This window comes from Mobula birostris, chromosome 19 (genome assembly GCF_030028105.1).
Source record: "Mobula birostris isolate sMobBir1 chromosome 19, sMobBir1.hap1, whole genome shotgun sequence".
NCBI classification, from domain to species: domain Eukaryota; kingdom Metazoa; phylum Chordata; class Chondrichthyes; order Myliobatiformes; family Myliobatidae; genus Mobula; species Mobula birostris.
The window spans coordinates 41,516,751-41,541,514 of record NC_092388.1 but is presented as its reverse complement, the minus strand read 5'-3'; the positions used below and the strand labels follow the sequence as shown (position 1 = coordinate 41,541,514).

The 24,764-nt window shown below is 41.2% G+C and overlaps 1 protein-coding gene across 5 annotated transcripts in view; it reads left to right on the top strand.

The window, feature by feature from the left end:
• LOC140212548 (collagen alpha-6(VI) chain-like) overlaps positions 1-24,415 on the top strand; it is a 156,572-nt gene extending 132,157 nt beyond the window's left edge. For 3 of the 5 annotated variants that reach the window (XM_072283500.1, XM_072283501.1, XM_072283502.1), the window contains exons 35-38: positions 750-1,415; positions 19,474-19,570; positions 19,679-19,731; positions 22,264-22,880. In XM_072283500.1, the coding sequence (XP_072139601.1) occupies positions 750-1,415; positions 19,474-19,570; positions 19,679-19,731; positions 22,264-22,439 (992 nt within the window). In that variant the 3' untranslated portion in view covers positions 22,440-22,880. Of the gene's footprint in view, positions 1-749; positions 1,416-19,473; positions 19,571-19,678; positions 19,732-22,263 lie in introns of those variants that run through there. The other 2 variants (XM_072283503.1, XM_072283504.1) reach the window with 2 other exon arrangements.
• Positions 24,416-24,764: the final 349 nt, after the last annotated feature.

Below are 24,764 nucleotides of genomic sequence, written 5' to 3'. Positions count from 1 at the left end.
ATAACAACATGTACACACAGAATAATTTCTTCAATAAAAACAGTATAAATATATCAATTCTAAAATCTGCAGACAAATCATCATTGTCAACATCATCTGCATCACAAACTGGAAAAGGAAATGTGATTGTGTATGATTGTGAAATATACTAACAATCCAATTAGGTAGAGGGTGACAACCTTTCATGACCAGTTTAAATTCATTTGTGCACTAATAGCAAAATATGTGTGTGTGCACACATACACACCTTAGAGATGAACATTGGTAGTTAATCCATAATATTAGCTGGTTTCCTTTCCAAAGATGTTATCTGACTGGCTGAAGCATTTATTTATCCAGCTTTTGCTTCTGATTCTAACATCCACAACATGTTATTTATCATTGTTAAAAAAAAACTTCTGTTTTCTTCCTGCTGTCTGCTGTCTTGATTTTGACTACACTTTTCTATCATTGTTATTTGAGAAATTTATTAGAACACATAGAATTAAAGTTTTGCATGTTAATGGTTACATGTAACAAAGTACAGTATTTGTAGCTCTGATCAATATATTTTGTAGAATGTATTTTTAGCCCTTCTGCCATCTCAAAATCAGAAAATTATGAGATGCTCCACTATATGTTTCATACATAATTGCTTAAATATTGATTTCAGTCCATTTTTAATGACCGTAAATAAATAATTTGCTGTAATTTAAAATGTGGATCTAATACTCAAATATTCCCACTAAATATTTTTTCTTCTTTACCAGATATGTGTAATCCAGATAGACAGTGTGAAGGAGCTGGAGCCATCCCTAATATTCCAGGAAACCTGGAAGTAGCTTTTGTTCTTGATGATTTAGATGCAATGGAACCTACACATTCAGATACTATTCAGCATTTTCTGAACTCTATGCTTAATGAGTTTATAAGTTCTGAAGAACCGAGGGCTTCTAGCATTCAGCCTAGAGTGGCTATTGTACAAAATACTCCAAGTTACACTCCAACGTATGGCAAAGAATCATTTCATCTGGAGTTTGGGATTTTGGATTACACTGCAAAAACACTGAAAAAGCGTCATACCCAAGACTCATTTAATCAACTGGAGGACTCCTCTGGCCTTGATAGCACTATTGAATGGAGCCTGAAGAATTTCTTCTCAAATGCTACAAAGCAGATAACTCACAGGATTATTTTTGTAATACTTTCAGGGGACGCAAGTATTGATGAGAAGAGATTGATGGAATTATCACAGGATGCCAAATGTAAAGGACTTGCTGTCTTTGCGTTGGTTGTTGGAGAAAGAGCCAACACTACAGTCCTGGAGAAGTTTGTCAGTTTCCCTCATGGTCTACATCTACTCCATCTGCATCATCTAGCAAATGAAATAGAATATGCACAAACGTTTTCAGTAGCTTTCCTGAAAAACCTGGAAAGTAAGTGAGTTTGAACCATGAGGAGCGTTTACGGTAAAACTATAACTTATTTCTGTGCACTATTAACTCTCCATAGAATAAATGTCCGTGTGTATACTTGTAAAATACCATTTGATAACAAAGTTAAAAGAATCGGAGCAATGCTCACAAAATGCTGGAGGAACTCAGCAAGTCAGGCAGCATCAATGGAAGGGAATAAACAGTCACCCTTTGCGCTGAGATCGCTCATCAGATCTTGAGCCAAGACATCAACTGCTTCTTCCCCTCCCTAGATGATGCTTGGATTGCTGAGGTCCTCCAGGATTGAGTATGTGTCGCTCAAGATTTCTGGCATCTGCAAAAATTCTTGTGATTATAAAGGTTCTGGAGGATGCCTTACAGACCAGCTAGCCAGAAAATTGCTGGAGTCTATTATTAATGAAATGGTAACAAGATGCAAAGAACATATCAATAGGATTGTAGACTCAGCAAGGATTTATGAAAGGGAAATTTTATTTGACATATCTCATGGAGCTACGAGATAGTAACTAGCTGAAAGGTTTGGGACAAATTAAGTTGTTCCATGTTTTGATTTTCAGAGGCTTTCAGTAAGATGTCACATATGAGCTGCTTAAATAATATTAAGCACATGACAATGGGGATGAAATACAGGTATGAAGTGAGAATTGTTTAGTGGACAAAAAGAAGTTGGGATTAATGAGTCATTATCAAATTGTAAAGTGTAACAACTGGAGTTCAACAAGGATGGATGCTGAGGATCCACCAGTTCACTGCCTATGTCAATGAATTAGATCAATGTATCTAACTTCGTAGGTGATATAGAGCTAGATGGCAGAGTAGGATATTAATTAGTAAGTTAGTTTATTACTGTCACATAAACAGTGAAAATCTTTTTTGTACAAATCAATTCATTATAACTGTTCATAAAGGCAGTACAAGGTAAACAGAATGCAGAGTATAGTGTTACAGTTTTTTTATTTTTTTTATTTATTCATTTATGGGATGTGGGCACCACCAGCTAAGCCAGCATTTATTGCCCATCCCTAGTTGCCCTTGAGAAGGTGGTGATGAGCTGCCTTCTTGAACGGCTGTAGTCTCTGAGGTGTAGGTACAGTACATCCATGGTGCTGTTGGGGAGGGAATTCCATGATTTTGACCCAGCGACATTGAAAGAACGGCACTATGTTTCCAAGTAAGGATGGTGAGAGACTTGGAGAGGGCTTTCCAAGTCGTGGTGTTCCCAGGTATCTGCTGTTCTCATCTTTCTAGATGGTAGTGGTCGTGGGTCTGGAAGGTGCTGCCTTAGGAACTTTGGTGTGTTGTTGTAGTGCATCTTGTAGATAGTACACACTGCTGCAACTGTTTGCCGATGGTGGAGGGATTGAATGCTTGTGGAAAGGGTACCAATCAAGTGGGCTGCCTTGTACTGGATGGTGTCAAGCTTCTTGAGTGTTGATGGAGCTTCTCCCATCCAGGCGAGTGGCGAGTATTCCATTACACTCCTGACCTGAGTCTTGTAGATGGTGGACAGGCCTTGGGGAGTCAGGAGGTGAGTTACACGCCACAGGATTCCTAGCCTTTGACCTGCTTTGACAGCCATGGTGTTTATATGGCTAGACCAGTTCAGTTTCCTGTCAGTGGTAACCCCCAGGATGTTGATAACAGCTTGAAAACATAGAATTTAGATTTAAAAGTGTAGAATGCTTGTAATAGAAGTAATGAGTGGATCTGCAGAGAGCAGCTTGCAACAAGATGCCATGATTTGGTACCATCTTGCAAATAGATTTGATGATGACACAGATAAGATAACTGTGGCTAAAAAGGAAAGAAGAAATATTATTAATTGGTGAGAGCTAGCTACCTTTGTTCAACAAGAGCAGTAGGGATAAGCCAGATAATTAGAGGCCAATAAATCCAATGCCTATCATAGGGAAGTTAAAGACAATGGTTGATTAGGGAGAGTGAGTATGGCTTTATTGGTGGGAGATTCTATTTGACTGTTTGATTAAGCTTTTTGAAGAAGTAACAGAAATTATTGATGAGAACAATGTGGTTGATGCATTTATTTCAGGAAGGTCTTTGACAAGGTCCCACATGAAAGGCTGGTAAAGGATATGCCCCAAGGTATCTTTGGCAAATTAATAACTTGGATCCAAAGTTGAATTACTAATAGAAACCTAAGGTTTTATGGAGGGTTGCTTTTGTGATTGGAAGCCTGCAACTAGTGGTGTAATGCAGGGATCAGTGCTAGGATGCTTGTTGTTAGAAATATGCATTAATAATTTGAATATGAGTATAGGAAATATCAATAGTAAGTCTGCAATTGATGCCAAATTTAATAATGTTATTGATAGTGAGGAGGAAAGTATTAGGTCACAGAGCAATATTGTTCAGCTGGTAAATTAGGCAGAGTTGTGATTGATGGAATTTAATCAAATAAGTGTCAGCTTATGTGTTTTGGGAAGTCTGATATGGGTAAAGTATTGAAGAATGGAGGACTTTTGGTGCATAGATTCCACATCACCTCAGGTAGGTGATGTGATGAAGAAAACATGATTGCTTTCATGAATTATAGAATACAAGAATATAAATGTCTTGGTACAACTTGATGAGACATTGGTGAGGCCATTGCTGGAGTATTGTATGCATTTCCAGATACTGCAACTGCACTACAGGAAGGAAATGAGTGCTTAGGAGAATGTGCAGATAAGGCTTAACAGAATATTACCTAGATAAAAATGTAAAGTTCTGAAAAACTGAGATGGGCAGTCTGCACCTGCAGAAAGAGAAACAGTTAACCTTTCATTCGACCTCTCTCCACAGATGTGATTTGATCTGCCCAGTGCTTCCAGCTTTTCTGTTTTATGCTTTATTTGCTTTTTCCCTCCCTATGTCTAATCCTAACGATAGGAAGCTTTAAATCCATGAATTCATTTAGCTCATTGTGCCTTACTTCCACCCTTCCCTATTCCACGTGGCAAGCATTAGGCTGTTTCAAAGTTTTCAATTTGTTTTAGTCTTAAGATGGGAAGAAGTGACTTCATTATTAGATAAATTAAAGAGTGCAGCAGGGAAAAATTCCAGTAACATTCTCTGCCAGCTGAAAATAATTCCAGAGGATGCCATGACAACAAGTTAATGTAGATTCAATTTCCTCATTTTCATCTGTTCATTTTAATACTCTACAATCAGCATTAATGATATAGTGGACCATCAATGTAGAATATTGGAAAGCGTGCCAAAAATACTCACCTCCTAGTTCATTCAGATAGTGTAAAAAACAGAAGTTCATTTTACTTGCTATTAGCAAATATTCTTATTGTTTCCTTTTGCAGCAAAAATTGCACTTGAATATTCAAAAAGCACCCATTTGAAATCTGGAAGACAGTCTAAATAGTTCAAAAGTAACACTGTTTCAAGTGAAGCCCCAGTCATATGGGCATACACTAAAAGAATTTTCAAAAGCTAGAAATTTTAGTAAAGATCTTCCACACTGAGTTCATTTAATACATACAAAACAACTTTAAAAACTAACGAAGGCTGATGAGCTGCTTCATGAAAGCTGGCACAGTGTCACAGTGGTGGGGGCATTGGGAGCAAGGGTGGACCCAAATGCAAGACACGTCTTGTCAGGTTACTTAGATTGAGTTTATTGTTTGATACCAGGAGAGCAAAGCAGAAGGAGGAATAGCGAACAGGACAAGGACTACGACTAGGCTGGGACCAAGGGTCTGGGCTTGGACTCGGAATCGGCTCCCAGAACTAGAGGAGACATGAAGAGGCTAGGGTATGGACTCCGAGCCCGAGACTGGGCAAGGACCCAGTACCTGGGTCTTGCCTTGGGCTCGGACCCCAGAACCAGGCATGGACATAACATGGGCTAGGGAGAGGAGGAACATGGAAAAACAGAGCCTCGGTCTCGGGAGAGCAGGTACATGGAACCATGGACACATTCACAGAACACAGAGTCGGGACCCCTCCTTGGGTACAGGACATAGGGCCGGGACTCACACACAGAACAGAGAGCCGGGACCCCTCCTTGGGTACAGGACATAGGGCCGGGACTCACACACAGAACAGAGAGCCGGGACCCCTCCTTGGGTACAGGACATAGGGCCGGGACTCACACACAGAACAGAGAGCCGGGACCCCTCCTTGGGTACAGGACATAGGGCCAGGACTCGCACACAGAACAGAGAGCTGGGACCCCTCCTTGGGTACAGGACATAGGGCTGGGACTCATGACCCTCCGCGGGGCAACGGCAAGACGGCCTGACTTACCCCACGGAGTCCAGGACCAGACAAGACAAACACAAAAGAACACCAGGCAGTACCTATCTAGCTCCGGCGATAGAACTAGACCGAAGTGCAGGCGAGGGCTGCAGATGAGGGCTAGAGGCGAGAGGGGCAGAGAAGGGATTCAGACAGGGGGGTAGGACAGGAATCACAGACCGCCAGGGCCAGGACTTAACTAGGAACTTGGAAGCCGCCAGGGCCAGGACTCGACTCGGAACTTGGAAGCCGCCAGGGCCAGGACTCGACTGGGTACTTGAATGACGCCAGGACCAGGACTTGACTGGGTACTTGAATGACGCCAGGACCAGGACTTGACTGGGTACTTGAATGCCACCAGGGACAGGACTTGATTTGGTACTTGCATGCCGCCAGAGCCAAGACGTGGTACTTGGAGCCTCCGGGTAGTGGTGAGCTCTCGACTCGGCCCAGGAACAGTAGACAGCGGCTCTTGATTCCCTCCGGCGGGTTAACTGATGGACCCACCTTGATGAGGAAACTTTGCAGGCTCGCTTCAGCGAGGTAACTGGACAGGGTTACTCCGGTGAGGAAGGGCGACTTACCGGCACTCGCTTCGGGCAGAGAGAAGGCTTGCTCTGGCCAGATGACGTTGGCACGCCGTGACTTTGCAGACACTCCCGCGCCGAACAGCTGAAAGCCGGAGACTATAAACTACCGGTTCAGCCGAGCATTAATTGCCTCTAATCACCAAAGCCGAGGGACACGGGAAAGCAGGGAATCAACGGTCCAGATTGTAACATAAACAAGGTAAATTTACAGGGACCCCAATCCAGACCATGACACACAGGCCCCAAATGGTAACTGTTTCAAGCCTAACCTCCCACCTTTCAGTGGCTGCAGTTTATGATGCCATTTATCTCCCAGAACCTGTGCCCATTTTCCTTCTCTGAGCTTCTCTCCCACCTCGCTCCAGCCATTCCCCTTGCTACTCGTTGCAATACTCCCCCAATTCCCTTGAAAGTACCACTCCCATCTTCAACTTGTATCCCACAGTCTTCAGCGTTCTTCACATCTTCTAATCGCTCTCTTCACTGCAGTTCCTTTCCTCCACTGATTCGCTCTTGTCATGCCCTGAGCCACACCTCATACAGTCATACAGTAATACAGGAATCCAGCATGGAAGCATGCTCTATGGTCCACCAGTTCCACACTGACCATTAACTACACACCTCACATCAGGCCAACTTTCGATTCTCCCCACATTCCCGTCAAAGTTCCTCAGATTATATCAGTTACCACTAGGGCAATTTACAACAGTCAGTTCATTTACCAACCCTTTTGCCTTTGGTACAAGGGAGGAAACTGGGGCATCTGAGAAAATCTACACAGGGCAAAGGCAACCTCAGTATGGACAGCACCCAAAGTCAGGGTTGAACCCGGGTCTCTGGCACTGCGAGGCAGTCGCTCACTGTTCCTTCCACATTTTCATCCATTTCCTCTCTTTATAATAACAGTAGTCCTTTGTCAGAGTGCCTTCATTTCCAACCATTTCCCACACACTGCCTTTCTTCTCTGTAAGTCGTGCCATGTATTGAGTTTACACAAAGAAACAGTTTGGGTTCATGTTGATCAAAGAGGTGATTTTATCTTCATTTAAAAATACTTAATTTAGTTTTACAGCTGAATTCTCTTACCCTCATTTAACTTGCTAAATATGGAACCTTTAGTCTGCTGGTAACAGGTTAAAACTGGTTAATTGAGGTCAGGAGACACAAAGATAATGAAGCCTGGGGAAAGGTCTGTGGAGAGTCAGCTGGAAGCGTAACATGTCTTTAGCACTATGTCATGTGACTTACTTACTTACTGCCCATTATGCTTCTGGCGTTTAAGGCAGCCATGAAGGTCCTCCATCCCTGGTGGTATTTCCTTCATCATGTCAGTATCTTCTGTGTCATGTGAGTACAGTGTCCATTGTTGTGTGGACTTTTGGACAAGGATAATGTCGATGGAGCTAAATAAATTGATTAAATTAATATTTAAGATAGATTCATAGTGAAGATATCTACAGTTTGTGTCTGTATCATGAAGAAATCCAGCCTGGAGTTATAACGGATTCAAAATTTGTTCGCTACAAAACATCAGGGAAGGAGAGGTTTCCTGGATGGTTTGTTCCTGGGATATGCTTCATATTAAATATGGTAGAAATGGTTAGTCAAGAGGGACAGGAGGGCACAAGTAAGCAAGAAAGCAGATGTGAGGACCCAGAGGTAATGTTACAAAAGAGAAATGCGGATACTGTTCTCTGAAGCTATGAGCTTTAGATGAATGTGTTACTTCCCTGGTGCCAGGATCTAGAACTGCTATATGAGTTGCAAAGTGAGAAAGGAAACATTTGGTGGTTGTGGTCTTTGTGGGAACATAAATGACATAAATAAGTTAAAGGCAGAGGTCCTGCTGAAGGGAGAGGAGCGGGTAGGGTTCAAATTAAAAAGTACTATTTCAGGATTACCTACTGAGGCACCTACAAATTGCCACAATATAAGTAGCACCAAAGGAATGAATGGATGATTGAAAGTCTAGTGTAAAGGAAATGGATTTTGATTTATGGGACACAGGCATCTCTAATGGGAAAAGAGGAGTCTGTTTCATTGGCAAGGGCTTCACTTGAGTTGGACTGAGACCAACAAACAGCAAATTGAATAGTTGGAGCTGTAAGTAAGACTTCAAGCATATGTGTATATGTACGCACGAGCAAGTTAGATGTATTCTGGTGAGGGGAGGTTGAATATATATATTTAAGACAGGAAATAAGGGGATCAAAGTACATGGAGTAAGCATAAGAAGGTAGTATTGAGGTCAATCATCAACTGTGATCTTTGGAGAAGCCTAAAAGAACTATGTACTGCTGCTCAACAGGTGACAATTGAAGCTATTTCCTTGACTGTTAAACATTAAAAGACCATAGAACATAGGAGCAAAATTAGGTGCTTCTGCCCATCGAGTCTACACCACGATTCTGTCATTGCTGATTTATTATCCCTCTCAACCCCCTTATGCCTTCTCCCTGTAACCTTTGACACACATACCTATCAGCCTCCGCTTTAAATATACCCAATGACTTGGCCTCCACAGCCATCTATGGCAATGATTCACCACCCTCTGGCGAAAGAAATTCCTCCTCATCTCTATTCTTAATGGACGTCCTTCTATTTTGACGCCGTGCACTCTGGTCAAAGACACCCCCACTATAGCAGGGGTCTCCAACCTTTTTTGCACCGCGGACCGGTTTATTGTGGACCAGCCAACTGGGGGGTGGGGGGGCGGGGGTAGGGTTGCCAATGGACAAGAGTAACTGTCAAGTACGTTGTGTTTACCCCAGGAAGACTACCATGACCACAAAGCCTTGCGCGGGCACCAGTGCGCATGCGTGTACATGCCGATTTTTTTCTACAAATCGTTTTTGCCGATTCTGTTCGGGGGGTGCTAATCACGACCGGAATATAGGTGATAAGTGGCTAATACACTCAATTTCGCTTCTAAAAGAGTTTATCTAACAAATTTAATATTAAACACACAGTGCATATTTCACACAGCGAATATAGTGATAAGTCAATTATGAGACAATGACCCATCACCGTGTTTTTCGTCATGGTGCATGTCATATGGTCTTACCTAAGCTCACGTTCTCCTATAAGAGCAATCCAACAGCTTTACATACCCCGTGGCCAACCCTTGGGAGGGTAAAATCAAGACAAATCTGACAGCCCTTTCCACCAGCAGTAACCATTCCCCACCTGGGGAGTAGATCTAACAGCCCTTTACACCGGCAATAACCGTTCCCCACAGATAGTGGATAGGGACCATCCATTTACTATGTGGACGTGACATGTAAAACCACGAAATGTGCACTTAATCACTCATTCGTAAGGCCAGTGGTGTTGTAGGGATGGAACTGGACTCTCTCACTGTGGTGTCTGAAAAGAGGATGCTGTCTAAGTTCCATGCTATCTTAGTCAATGTCTCCCATCCACTACATAATGTACTGGGTGGGCACAGGAGTACATTCAGCCAGAGACTCATTCCACCGAGATACAGCACAGAGCGTCATAGGAGGTCATTCCTGCCTGTGGCCATCAAACTTTACGAATCCTCCCTTGGAGGGTCAGACACCCTGAGCCAATAGGCTGGTTCTGGACGTATTTCATAATTTACTGGTATAATTTACATATTACTATTTAACTATTTATGGTTCTATTACTATTTATTATTTATGGTGCAACTGTAACGAAAACCAGTTTCCCCCGGGATCAATAAAGTATGACTACGACTATGACTGTGACTCGCATCATAACATTTTAAGTAACGTTTGGATATTAAACACAGCACATATTTTCCCCATATGAACATATAAAATCATTGCAACACACCAATATTGCTGAATCAGTGGGAGCCCTGGGCTTGTTTCCCTGCAATGAGACGGTGCCGTCGAGGGGTGATGGGAGACAGCGATACCTCGAAGGAGGTTCCTTATGTCCAGTCTATTCCGCAATTTAGTTTTCATTGCATTCATTGCAGAAAACCTCGCTTCGCAGAGGTATGTTGGAAATGGAAGCAACGTTTTCAGTGCTTTCATGGCTATCTCAGGATATTTAGCCTGGACTTTGATCCAGAATGCCGACAGAGATGTTATGTCAAACATACTTTTCAGACCGCCGTCATTTGCAAGCTCGAGGAGTTGATCTCCTTCCCGTGCTGATATGGATGACGCGTGGGTAATGACCTCGCGTGCATTCAAGCTCAACAGTGGGCGTGACAAGGAATGAGGAAAGGTGCAGCTGACTCACATCGCCAAATCATATCGTTTCCTTGCGGCCCGATAGCACATGTTTTGCGGCCCGGTACTGGTCTGCGGCCCGGTGGTTGGGGACTGCTGCACTATAGGAAACATCCTCTCCACATCCACTCTATTTAGGGCTTTCAATATACAAAAGGTTTCAATGCGATCCCCTCTCATTCATCTAAACATCAGTGAGTAAATGCCGAGAGCCATCAAGTGCTCCTCATACATTAACCTTTTCATTTTGGCAATCATTCTTGTCAATCACCTCTCCAATGCCAGCCCATTCTTTCTTAGGTAAGGGACTCAAAACTGCTCACAAAACTCCATGAGTGGTCTGACCAATACTTTACAAAACCTCAGCATTAACATCTTGCTTTTATATACTAGTCCTCTCAAAATGAATGCTGGCATTTGCCCTCCTCTCCACTGACTCAAATTTTAGAGAACCGTGCACAAGGACTTATAAGTCCCTTTGCACCTCTGATTTCTGAATTTTCTCACCATTTACAAAATATTCTACACCTTTCTTCCTTTAAGAAGAGTGCATGACCATACACATCCCTACACTATGCTCCATCTGCCACTTTGCCTATTCTCCTAATCTGTCTAAGTCCTTCCGCAGCCTCCCTGCTCCCTTAACAATACCTTCCCCGACACCTGTCTTTGTATCATCTGCAAACTTGGCCATAAAGCCAAGTCGTCCAAATCATTGACATATAATGTGTAAAGAAGTAGCCCAGACATTGACCCCTGAAGAACACCACTAGTCACCAGCAGCCAACCAGAAAAGCCCCCTTTATCTTCACTCTTTGCTTTCCGCCAGTCAGCTAATCTTCCATCCATGCTAGAATTGTGACTGTAATACAGTATATTTTGTTGAGCAGCCCCATGTGCAGCACCTTGTCAAAGTCTTTTCAAAATCCAAGTAAACAACATTCATTGACTCTCCATTGTCTATTATTTGCTCAAAGAATTCCAACAGATTCGTCAGGCAAGATTTCTTTTTTATGGAATGCATGCTGGGTTTGGCCTGTTTTATCATGTGCCTCAAAATACCTCAAAACCTCATCCTTAATAATAAGTCTATAAGACCATAATATATAGGAGCAGAAATAGGGTATTTAGCCCTCCAAGTCTGCTCACTAATCCATCATGGTTGATTTGTTATCTTTCTCAACCCCATTGTCCTGCCTTTTCCCTGTTACTTTTGATGCCCTGACTAATCAAGAATATATCACCTATGACTCTATGACTCTATCACTCTATGACTCTATCAAGCCCTACTTTAAATATACTCAATGACTTGGGCTCCTCAGCCATTTGTGGCAAATAAATTCCAGAGGTTCACTACCTGCTGGGTGAAGGAATTCCTCCTCATCTCTGCTCTAAATGGACATCGCTCTATTCTGAGGCTGTGCCTTCTAGTCCTAGACTCACCCACTATTGAAAACTTCCTCCCCAAAAGCACTCTATCCAGACCTTTCAATATTCAATAGGTTTCAATGAGATTTCCCCTCATTCTTCTAATCTCCAGTGAGTACAGGCTCAGAGCCATCAAACACGCTTCATATGTTAACCCTTTAATTCCTGCAGTCATTCTTGTCAAGCTCCTCTGAACTTTCTCCATTGCCATTACATCTTTTCTTAGGTAAGAGGCCCAGATCTGCTCACAATACTCCGAGTGTGATTTGACCAATGCCTTATAAAGCCTCAGCTTTACATCCTTGTAACAATGGCATGTAATAAGGATAATGTCACAATTGTAATGGGGCACTTCAATATGCAATGGGATTGGGAAAATCAAGTTGCTGTCAGGTTGCAAAAGAGGGAATTTGTTGAATGCCTACAAAATAGCTTTTTAGAGCAGCTTGTGCTTGAGCATAATTGGGGAAAGGCTATCTTAGATTGGGCATTGTGTAATAACCCAGATTTTATTAGTCAGCTTAACGTAAAGGAACCCTTAGGAGGCAGTGATCATAATATGATTCAATGCATACTGCAGCTTAAAAGGGAGAACCATAAGTCGCATGTATCAGTATCGCAATGGAATAAAGGAAATTACAGAGGCATGAGAAAGGAGCTTGCCCAGGTGGATTGGAGGAAAATACTAGTGGGGATGAAGGCAGAGCAGAGGTGGCTGAGGTTTCTGGGAATAGTTCACAAGGTGCAGGATAGATATGTCCCGCAGAAGAAGTTCTCAAATGGCAGGGCTAGGCAACCATGGCTGAAACGGGAAGTAAAGGACTGCATAAAAAACAAGGAAAGGGCATATAAGGTAGCAAGAGTGAGTGGGAAGTTGGATGATAGGAAAGTTTTTAAAATCCAACAAAAAGCAACTGAAAAAGCTATAAGAAGGCAAAAGATGAAATATGAGGGGAAACTAGCTAATAATATAAAGCAAGTTACTAAAAGATTTTTCAGCTATATAAAGAGTAAAAGGGAGGTGAGAGTTGATATTGGACCACTGGAAAATGATGCTGGTGAGGTAGTAATGGAGGAAAAAGAAATGGCAGATGAACTTAATAAGTACTTTGCTTCAGTCTTTACTGTGGAAGACACTGGCTGTATGCCAGAGTCAGAAGGACGAGTGAGTGTATGCCAGAGTCAGAAGGACGAGTGAGTGCCATTGCTATTACAAAAGAAAAGGTGTGAAACAAGCTTAAAGGTCTTAAGGTGGATAAGTCACCTGGGCCAGATGGACTATATCCCAGAGCCCTGAAAGAGGTTGCTGAGGAGATCATGGAGGCATTGTTCATGATCTTTCAAGAATCACTTGATTCTGGCATGATCGCTGAGGGCTGGAAAATTGCAAATGCCATTCCACACTTTAAGAAAGGAGGAAGGCAAAAAAGAGGAAATTATAGGCCAGTTAGCTTAACCTCAGTGGTTGGGGAAGTGTTGGAGTCCATTATTAAGAACGAGGCTACATAGCACTTGGAGACCAATGATAAAATAAGTCAAAGTCAGAATGGAGTCTGTAAAGAGAAATCTTGTTAGAATTCTTCGACGAAATAACAAGCAGGTTGGACAAAGGAGAGGTGGTGGATGTCATTTACTTAGATTTTCAGAGTGCATTTCATAGGGTGCCTCACAAGAAGTTCCTTAACATGTTAAGATCCTATTGCGTTACAGGAAAGATACTGGCATGGACAGAGGAATTGCTGACAGGCAGGATGCAGTGAGTGGGAATAAAGGGGGCTTTTTCTGGTTAGCTGCTAGTGACTACTCAGGGGCCAGTATTGGGACTGCTACTTTTCGCATTGTTTGTCAGTGGTTTAGATAGTGGAATTAATGGCTCTGTGGCAAAGTTTTCAGATGATATGAATATAGGTAGAGGTGTAGGTAATGCTGAGGAAGCAATGCAATTGCAGAATGACAGACAAGTTGGAAGAATGGGCAAAAAAGAGGCAGATGGAACACAGTGTTGGGAAATGTATGATAATGCCTTTTGATGAAAGGAACAATTGTAGAGACTATTATCTAAATGTGGAGAAAATTCAAACATCAGAGGTGCAAAGGGACTTAGGAGCCCTTGTGCAAGACTCCCAGGAGGATAATTCACAGGTTGAGTCTGTGGTAAAGAAGACAAATGCAATTTTGGCATTTATTTCAAGGAAATAGAATATAAAAGCAAGGAGGTAATGCAGCAGCTTTATAAGACACTAATCAGGCTGCACTTGGAGTTTTGTCAACAGTTTTGGGCCCCTTAATCTCAGGAAGGATGTGCTGTCATTGGAGAGAGTTCAGAGGAGGTTCACTAGGATGATTCCAGGAATGAAGGGATTAACATATGAAGAGTGTCTGGCAGCTTTGGGCCTGTACTCACTGGAATTTAGAAGCATCCATGGGGATCTCATTTAAACCTACCAAATGTTGAAGGGACTAGATAAGGTGGGTTTGGAAAGGATGTTTCCCGTAGTAGGGGTATCCAGAACTAGAGGGAACAGCCTCAAAATTGAGGGGCAACCAAATAGAACAGAAGTAAGAAGGAATATTTTTAGCTAAAGAGTGTTGAATATGTGGAATATGATGCGGAGTGTGGTGGAGGCCAAGTCTGTGGGTATATTTCAAACGCAAGTTGTAGATTCCTGATTGGTTGGGGCATCAAGGGATATGGTGAGAGGGCAGGTGTATGGGATTGAATGGAATCTAAGATCAGCCATGATGAAATGATGGAGTGGACTCGATGGGCTGAATGGCCTAATTCTGTTCCTATGTCTTATGGTCTTATCCTTGTTCTTATATTCTAGTCCTCATGAAATGAATGCTAATATTACATTGTGTTTGCCTTTCTTACCACGGACTCAAGCTGTGTATTAACCTTAAGGGAATCCTGCACAAGGACTCTCAATTCCCTTTGCACGCCTTATTTCTGAATTTTCTCCCCATTTACAAAATTGTCTGTACTAATCTTCCCTCTGCCTAAGTGCATGACCATACACTTCCAAATGCTACATTCCATCTGCCATTTATTTGCTCATTCTCCAATCTGTCCAAGTCCTTCTGCAGACTCCCTGCTTCATCAACACTACTTGTCCCTTCAACTATCTTCATATCATCCACAAACTTGGCGACAAAGCCATCAATTCCGTCATCCAATTCTCAACACCAACACTCGCAGAACACCACGAGTCACCCAGCAGCCAATGAGAAAAGGCCCCCTTTATTTCCCACTCTTAGCCTCCTGGAAGTCAGCCAATCTTCCATCTATTCTAGTATCTTTCCTGTCATACCATGGGCTCTTATCTTGTTAAGCAGTCTCATGTGTGGCGCCTTGTCAAAGGCCTTATGAAAACCCAAGTAAACAACATGCACTACTCTCCTTTGTCATTCTTGCCTGTTAATTCCACAAAGATTTCCATTTAAGAAAACTATTTTGACTTTGGCTTATTTTATCATGTTACTCCAAGTACTCCAAAACTCCATCCTTTGTAATAGACTGCAACATTTTCCCAAACACTGAAGTCAGGCTAACTGGCCTATAATTCCCTTTCTTTTGCCTTCTTTCTTAAAGAGTGGAGTGACATTTGCAACTTGCCAGTTCTCAAGAACTATTCTGGAATCTAGTGATTCTTTAAAGATCGCTACTAATGCCTCCAGAATCTCGTCAACTACCACTGTCAGAAACCTAGGGTATAATACATCTGGTCCAAGTGACTTATCTATCATTGGACCTTTCAGATTCCCAAGCACCTCTCCTTAGTAATAGCAACGACATTCATTCCTGCCCCCGACACTCTCCAATGTGTGATATATTGCAAGTGTCTTCCATAGCGAAGACTGCTGTAAAATACTTATTAAGTTCATCCGTTATTTCTTCGTTTCCCCCCCCCACCCATAATTTTCCAGTGGTCCAATATCCATTCTTGCCTCTAAAGCTTTTTATATATTTGCAAAAACTTTTGGTATTCTCTTTTATATTATTCATTAGCTTACCTTTATATTCCATCTTTTCTCTCATTATGATGTTTTTTGCCTTCTTTCGGTTTTTAAATGCTTCCCAATCTGCAAACTTCATGCTAATTTTCACTATATTATACCCCCTCTCTTTTGCTTTCAAGCTGTCTTTGACTTCCTTTGTCAGCCACAGTTGCCTCAGCCACCATTTAGAATATTTCTTCATCTTTGGAATGTATCTATCCCATGCCTTCCAAATATCCCCCAGAAACTTCAGCCATTGCTCTTCTGCTGTCATCCCTGCTAGTGCCCCCTTCCAATCAACGTTAGCCATGTCTCTGTAATTCCCTTTACTCCACTGTAATACTGATACTTCTGACTTCATCTTCCTTTCAAACTGTGGGGTAAATTCTATCATATTATGATCACTGCCTCTTAAGGGTTCCTTTACCTTAAGCTCCCTAATCAAATCTGGTTCATTACAGACCACTCAATCCAAAAGTGCCCTTCCCCTCGTGGGCTCAACCACAAGCTGCCCTACAAAGCCATCTTGTAGGCATTCAACAATTTCCCTCTCTTGGGATCCAGTGACAACCTGATTTTCCCAATCCACCTGCATTTTGAAATCTCTTATTGCTATCATAACATTGCCTTATTTACATGCCTTTTTTTTTATCTCCATTTGCAATTCGTATCCCACATCCTGTCTACTGTTTGGAGGCCTGTATATAACTTCCATCAGGGTCTCTTTAACCTTACAGTTTCTTTACTTTACCCAAAAGGATTCCGCATATTCTGATCCTATGTTTCTGAGGGTTTGATTTCATTTCTTACCAACAGAGCCACCCCCCCCCCTCCGCCTGTCCCTTTAATGCAAGCTGCATCCTCTAACCTCCAACCTCTAACTGCACTTCAAGGTCATCTACCTTATTCTGCACACCATGTGCATTCAAATATAATACCTTCAGTGCCGAATTCATCACCCAGTTCAAATTTGCCCAGCATTACACTTCAACTCATTCCATTGATTGCAATTTTGCTCTGTGATCTGCTTGTCCTTCCTCACAGTCTTATTACACACTGCATCTACTTGTACACCAGCTGCCCCATTCCCAGCCCTATCATTCCAGTCCTCGTTCCCCAGCAAAATTAATTTAAACCATTCTAAACAGCTTTAGCAAACTATCCACAAGTATATTGGTAATCTGAGTGTTCAGATGTAACTTGTCCATTTTTGTATAAGTCATACCTTCTCCAAAAGACATCCAAGTGATCTAGAAATCTGAAACCCTGTCCCCTTCTCCAAATCCTCAACCACACATTCTTGTAGGAGTGGTATTGAGGGGAGGGGGCAATTTTGTCAGCATATGTTGACTAGTAGGGTTAGACCTCAAACTGGTTGTCAAAACACGGGATAATTGGCATCCAGAGGAGAACAAGATCAGCAAATAATAAGGAAAAGTCACTAGATTCTCTGTGATGCCAATGTGAATGTTTTGAACTTCTGTATAATGGCTTGTAAAAAGCAGTTTCCCTATGTGCTGCCAGATGCATAGTTGAACTTTACATTGTCATCTGTTTATCAATATTCTGATTCTTAAAACAAAAATATTGTGACACCTTGAATGATACCCATTTCCCAAGTGAAGCTTTATTTCCATGATTTCACTTTTGTGAGTGTTCTGCAAATACTGAAGGTTGTTCTAATGATGTGGAAAAGAATATTCATAAAGTGACAACATCATCATTCATTAATAGTTTGAAGAGTGGCTTTGTCGACTTCTTCAAAGTGCTGAATTAACTCTTCTCGGGCTTCCAACCCTGATGCAGAGTTGGTCATAGAAATGTCAGTTATAATCGATACCTATACCCTGCTGGAAGCCCGAGAAGAGTTTCTTCCTCATATACACCAGGAAAGCATTAGATCCTTTTTCCTCCGCTGCTATGATTTCAACCCACATCCCAAAGATATGTGTCCACTGCAAATTACCCTAGTGTGCAGATGTTAACTATGAGCACAGTTGATGGGAATGCTGAAGAAGTAAAATGGGATTAGTGTAAATGGTCAGCACAAACATATAAGCTGAAGAACCTAAAGTAAGACCATGCCTTCCGGTTCTGGACTCTCTGAAAGAGGAAACTTCCTCGCAGCATTTTCCCATCCTAGCTCCCTAAGAACCTTAAGCCCACTGTAGAGTAGAGTAAAGCTACTAGGACTTAATGTTTCAATCCCTATGGTAAGTCGGCACTCTCGATGTTGGCAGTGGGCTTGGAGTGGTGACAAGGAGGCAGGGTCATTGGGGTCATCAGGTGGGCAACCTCCTTCCTTGACGTTTTGTTGGTAAGCCCACAACGTCTACAGAGGGCTCAACGGTGTTACCTGGTGTTCCAGATACACCCCCCTCAGTGTTGTAGCTGCAATGTCTGGGGGAAACACAAGCTTTTTTTTCCAAGTCCACGTCCATTTTCCAACCCCCAGCAACCTGCAGAATGCTTACATCTTTTTGATGTTATATAGTGCTCTGGAGGTTGGCCTGCTGGTACAAGTCGTTGCTTCCTTGACAAATTAAAGATCTATGAATCAGCTAAGGCAAATTGATTGTTCTGAATACTTGTTTATCCCTAGAAAATTAATCAGTTTTTCTTCGGATCCATTGAAACAATTGCATTTTGGTTTTGTTAATTTTGTTTTTGATTTGATGCCCTTTGTATGTTGTTATACTGTCGAGGCCGACTGTAGGAGCAAAGGCAGATGAGATGAAGTACGTCCCTCTGGAAATTCATCTCTGACCATAGTGAGAAACCTTCTATACACCACTGACTGCTTGATGTACTCCATTTGTGAGGTGCACTGAATTCTGCCGGTAGAATTTGCAGTTCTGTTCTACAGGACATTTGGTGCTAATGACAAATTTCTTGGCAATCATCTTAGAAATGGTGGTGAATGTTAATAAGATGGTTAATAAAAGCATGAACTGATCTGGACAATAAAGAAATATATAGTTTTTAAATAGTGCTAGATCTTTATAAGTGATTGCTCAGGCCAGGAGTACTCTGGATGGTTCTGACCAACAAGATTTAATAAAGAAATAAAGGCTATCGAAAAAAAATGAAATATTTACTAGGATGTTATGCAAGTTTAGGGACCTCAAGAGGCTGTTGTTTTCCTCCTAGAGAGAAAATTAATAGATTGAACTGATGGTTTTTGCAATGACGGAGGATGTTTATTGAGTGAGAACTTACTGGTGAGAGGGTTAAAATATGTGAGACATAGATTTAATTTCAAAGGAAAATAGAGGAAGTGAAATGTTTTACCTCAGATAATATTGGGATTGTAATGTTCAAACTGAATAAGATGTTGAATCCAGGATCCAGGAAGGGAACTAGGCAGCTAGGCCGGATAAACAAAATGATGTTTACCGAGAAAAGACTGGGATCTGGGACTAACTAGACTTGAACTATTAAAGAGAATAGCATTTTGAAAATTACATATCACTGTAGTCTTAGAATATTTTATTTGTTGTATTTTGCTGTCATTCTAATTAAATGGTGTACTGTATTTAATAGATGGAATTAACAAGTATCCACCTCCAGCTCTAAAGATGAAATGCAAAGGAAAAATTTCTCAAAATGCAGAAGAAAAGAAGACATTTCCCGAATCACGGTATGTTTTGTAACAATTATGGTCAAATTCTGTAACAATTATGATCAATTTCTGATCACAGAATGGAGTTTGCCTTTGATAATTAATGTATCAACTTCTTCAATACAGAGTGAAAACTGTGGAAGATTTTGAAGAACAAAAAGATGATATCGGCAGCTATGGTAGGTACAGATGAAAAATATTTTCTTGAAGGACTTCAATGGGGAATGGTTTTGGAAAGTTATTGGACAAACGGATTGGTTTGAGACTAAGTAGATATGCCACTCATACCTATTTCTGTAGTCTGATTTCCACTGCCATTGCCAAGCATTTATTTCAAGGGGAATAGAATATAAAAGCAAGGAGATACTGCTGAGGGTTTATAAGACAATAGTCAAGCCACACTTGGAGTATTATCAATAGCCTTGGATCCCATAGCTCAAAAAGGATGTGTTTTCATTGGAGAGCAACCAGAAGAGGTTCAGGAGGATGATTGCGGGAATGAAAGAGTTAACATATGGGGAGCGTTTGGTAGCTTTGGGCCTGTACTCACTGGAATTCAGAAGAATGTGGGAGGATCTCATCAAAACCTACCAAATGTTGAAAGGACTAGATAGGGTGATTGTGGAGAGGAGGAATATCCAGAACTACAGGTCACACACTCAAAATTGAGGGGCGGCTTTTTAGAATAGAGGTAAGGAGGATTTTTTTAGCTAGAGAGTAGTGAATCTATGGAATGCTCGGCCACAAACTATGGTGGAGGCCAGGTCCATGGGCATATTTAAGATGGAAGCTGATAGTTTCCTGATTGGCCAGAGTATCAAAGGATATGGCAAGATGGCGGGTGTATGGGGTTGAGTGGGATCTGGGATCAGCCATGATGCAATGGTGGAGCAGACTCGATGGACTGAATGGCTTAATTCTGCTCCTATGTCTTGTGGTCTTAAGTGTCAACAAGGAGCTCAGTGATGTCCATCATACTTTTGGAGAATGGAGCAGGACATAGGTGTAAGATCACATATTGGAAAAGAGAAGGGGGACCGTGGCAACTCACGTCCAAGCATTATTAGTGAAGTCTGGAAGAGTATTCCTTCTCCTCCTGGCCCTGTAAATCTTCTTCTCTAACATGATTTATTGAGCGCATCTTCTAACTTGGCCAAACCTGGTTTGAGGCTTCCAGTGATGTTAAAGACCTATATGCATGTCTCAGTGAAGCACCTGATGGATTGGAGAACTCCTTCCAACCTCGAAAAGAGCCAGATTAAATGGAGGCTGGATGGAGTAAAGCTGAAATGGGGCAGGAAGGTAAATTTAACTACTTGGTCATCCCATTCATAGAGAAGAATATAATTGCTTCCCAAATGTTGTGTAAGTATTTAATAATCTTTGAAAATTATAGAGGATATGTGCATTACCGTTTTCCCTTTCATGTGAAGAGTGGGATGTAAAGGATTTCCTTCCCTTTTTATTGGCTCTCAAATTGGTCTTGGCTGTACTGCTCATGTTCTTACTCCTGCTAGCCAATCATACACAATTCCTCCTGATGCTGGCCAGCAGCTTGATCTGAAAAATTGAAATAACGCTCAGGCAACAAATGCCACTTCTGCTCCCTGCTTGCTGTGTTATCTTCATCCACCTTTGCTCTTGAGTTAAAGATCTAGTGTTTATTAACTAAATGTTATTTCTTACGTGAGTTTATGTTCCTAGCCATAAAAGGAAAATGACAAAGGATTAGCAAATAAAGGAAATGTATTGGAAAGGTGCGAGCATTGGTATGAGCTTTCAGTTCCTCATTTGGTAAGACTGCATTGACTAGGGCTAAAGAACTGAAAGAGGTCCTGTTTCCAGAAATCCAAGAGGAAGTGAGGGGAAGAAAACCCTTAAAAAGGAAAGAAAAATCTTGTTTCATGGGCCATGGCCAAAACTTAGATATGTCTGTGTCAGAACGCCAGACTGGGGTTGGTGGGGGAGGGGGGGTGTTGGAAAGAAAGTGGCCTTTTCTTTCTACTTGCACAATGTGGGACCTTACTCATTTCCCTGAGCTGAAGGCCAATTGCACCAGGCATCTCAGGGAGTGATATAAGGAGAGGAAAGCATCTGTAAAACTCCTTGGGGAGGGCTCAGCTCCTACCAACACTTGCTTATAGCCAGCAGGAAATCAATTGCTTTTTGCAGTTGGGAATTGGACCTCAAGATGGGGAGCTGATGGTAGCCCAAGCTAATTGAGCTTCAGCCCTCATTAATCCCATGTCTTTCACTGCTGCTTGTATTTTGATCTTCTACAAGTCCTGACCAAAAGATGATATTTAAAAATGCTATATGAAGTATTTGGAGGAAATTCAAAGCATTTTTACATATCCTATTCTGCTTCTCATATTTTCATTCAAATATTCCTGCTCATTTCAATCAGCTTAGTGAAAAGCTTCTGGTCAATGGAAGTAAATCTTTCATAATAAAAAATCAAACTGTTGGAGGAAGTCAGGAAGCATCTGTGGTGGCAAAAGGACAGTCAGTGCTTCTGGTCAAGTCTTTACATCAGGTGCTGACATAGGATCTCAGCACAAAATGTCAACAACCCCCTTGCCATCACCCATGCTGGATGGCTCACTTTGTTCCTCCATTGGTTTGTTCTTCGCTCCAGGTTCCAGCACCTGTAGTCTTGTATGGTTCCGTATACAATACATTCCATAAACTTTCATTCTTTTCAATTCCAGATGTTTGTGGATTGAATCGTGATTCAGGGGATTGCTACAATTATGCCTTAAAATGGTACTTTGACAAAACATCACAGATCTGCGAACGGTTCTGGTACAGTGGTTGTAAAGGAAATGGAAATAGATTTGACACAAAGGAGGAATGTGAAACCTTGTGCTTGAAATCTCCCTCCTAAATGCTGTAGTAGGGTTGATTTTAGATACATACTCAATGGCAACAAGCTTGAAATTCACATGTGCCATGCTCTTTTCTATATACATATGTATTATCTTATTCATATTAGAGTCTTACTTATAGTCAAAAAACAGGATTATCCCAATTACATTCTTCCTGAAAACGGGGAAGCTTACAATGGATAGGACATCTTTTTTTTTCCAGTGGATTTTCCTTTGCAAACGTAAAAGAACAGATAAATGGCAAAAGGATCATCCAGAAGTAAATAAGCAAATAGGTTCCGTGATTTTTTTTTGTTTACAAGCTTGCAATCAAGCAAGGCAAAATTAAAGCATCCTTTCCTGGTCTTCCAGAAAAGCTCCCGGATGTAGGCAAGGCTCTGCACTTTAAAGCAGGAAGGCAAAACACAGGCGAGGACCACCATGCAGAGCAAGAGCTAGAATCCTGAAAGCATTGATCCTCCAGGAGTATGCGTATCTCAGAATCAGGTTTAACATCACCGGCATACAGTATGTTGTGAAATCTGTTTTGCAGCAGTAATATATTGCAATACATAATAATAAAGCTATAAATTGCAATATGTATACAGTATATAAATAAAAAAATAATTAAATATTTCACACAGAGAGAGGTAAAAATACTGAGGTAGTGTTCATGGGTTTACTGTCACCTTAGAAATCTGACGGCAGACGGGAAGAAGCTGTTCCTGAAACATTAAGTGTATGTTTTCAGGCTCCTGTACCTTCTCCTTGATGATAGCAATGAGAAGAGGACATGACCTGGGTGACAGGGGTTCTTAATGATAGATACCTGTGGGTTCTCTCTTCATAACTGCTAGTTTCAAAGATAAAACCTTTGGTAGCCCACAGACCAAGAAACTCAGGAAACTGAAGGGTTCATCTAAATATCACAGATGAGCCTGTTGATGTAGTAAAGAAGCAAAAATTTTGTACTGTTTCTAGAGACAAATTCATACTTGGAAGCTACTAGTAAAGTATTGGAACCCAAATGAGAATTATTTGAGAAATCTTCATCTAGCCTAAATGCCTAATATTTTTGACAGTCGTTACAATCAATTTCTATTTCAATCTGTTGCCATACATACAATTAAAATGAAAATCTTCCAGTCATTTAATCACTTGTGTAGGTTGTTTTTGATGATCTGTTTTAATGTACTAAAATGCTTAATTTAATATTAAATTGGTAGTGGTTCAAACATTTAAAACTTAGGTTATTTTATGTATAAGATTCTGTATGGTGCTGTTTCATGTACAAAATGTGTTGGTGAATTAGTTGTACATTTATCAACATTCAATTGTGTATGGATATAGAAAATATTTGCAAAGGAAATTTTAAACATAAAATCAATACTTGGAGTAATTAAAAGGTCAGTTAGGGATTCTAATTCAACTAAACAAGATTTTATTTCTAATGTTGAGTTCTGGTGAGCTTTCACATTCAGCTGTTTCTCACAGGAATATACATTTGTAAAACTTGAAGAGCTCAACAAATCATATGTATGCCACTTCGATAATTGTTCCCTTATCAACCAGTACTAGGCAGTAATTATTTTTGGTGCAAATACACATTGTAAAATTATTGCTGTCGTTGCTAGAACTGATGATGATTATTTTTCTGTATATTCCAGGTATATTTGTTACAAGGGAAATATTATTGTTCTTTGCTCAGGGTAGGGAATGTGGTTATTTGTATGTTTCCTTGTTTGTCTTTCTAAAGATCCTGCTACATGTAGTACTATTGTGCCAAAAGAATAACTTGATGGCTTCAGTGAATTGCCTGTTTAATGATGAGAAATTTATGGTTGTATGATATAATAACAATTACTAGTCTTTCAATAAAAACCATATTATAAAAATAATTCTTGTTTGTATGCAGAAGGACTTATAGATCACATTTATAGGTCCACATTCTTTGATTTGAGTTTTCCAGCCGATACCAGAGTTGACATGGGCTGTGAGAGGTCACTTATTAAAGATAAAAGAGTAGCTTTATTTGTCACATGTACATCGAAACATACTGTGAAATGTGTCATTTGCGTCATTGACCAACACAGGTGGCGGCAACCTGCAAGGGTCACCATGCTTCTGGCACCAAAATAGCATGTCCACAACTAAGCCCGAAACATCCATTTTTAGGGAGGAAACTGGAGCATTCGGCAACCCTCGCCATCACCCCTTACAGACAGCAGCGGGACTTGAACCCTGATCTTCCAATCACTGGTGCGGTAAAAGCATTATGCTAATTACATGCTAGCTTGCACTAAAACTATACTGCCAATAAGAGTAGATTTTGTCTTAAGAAGAAA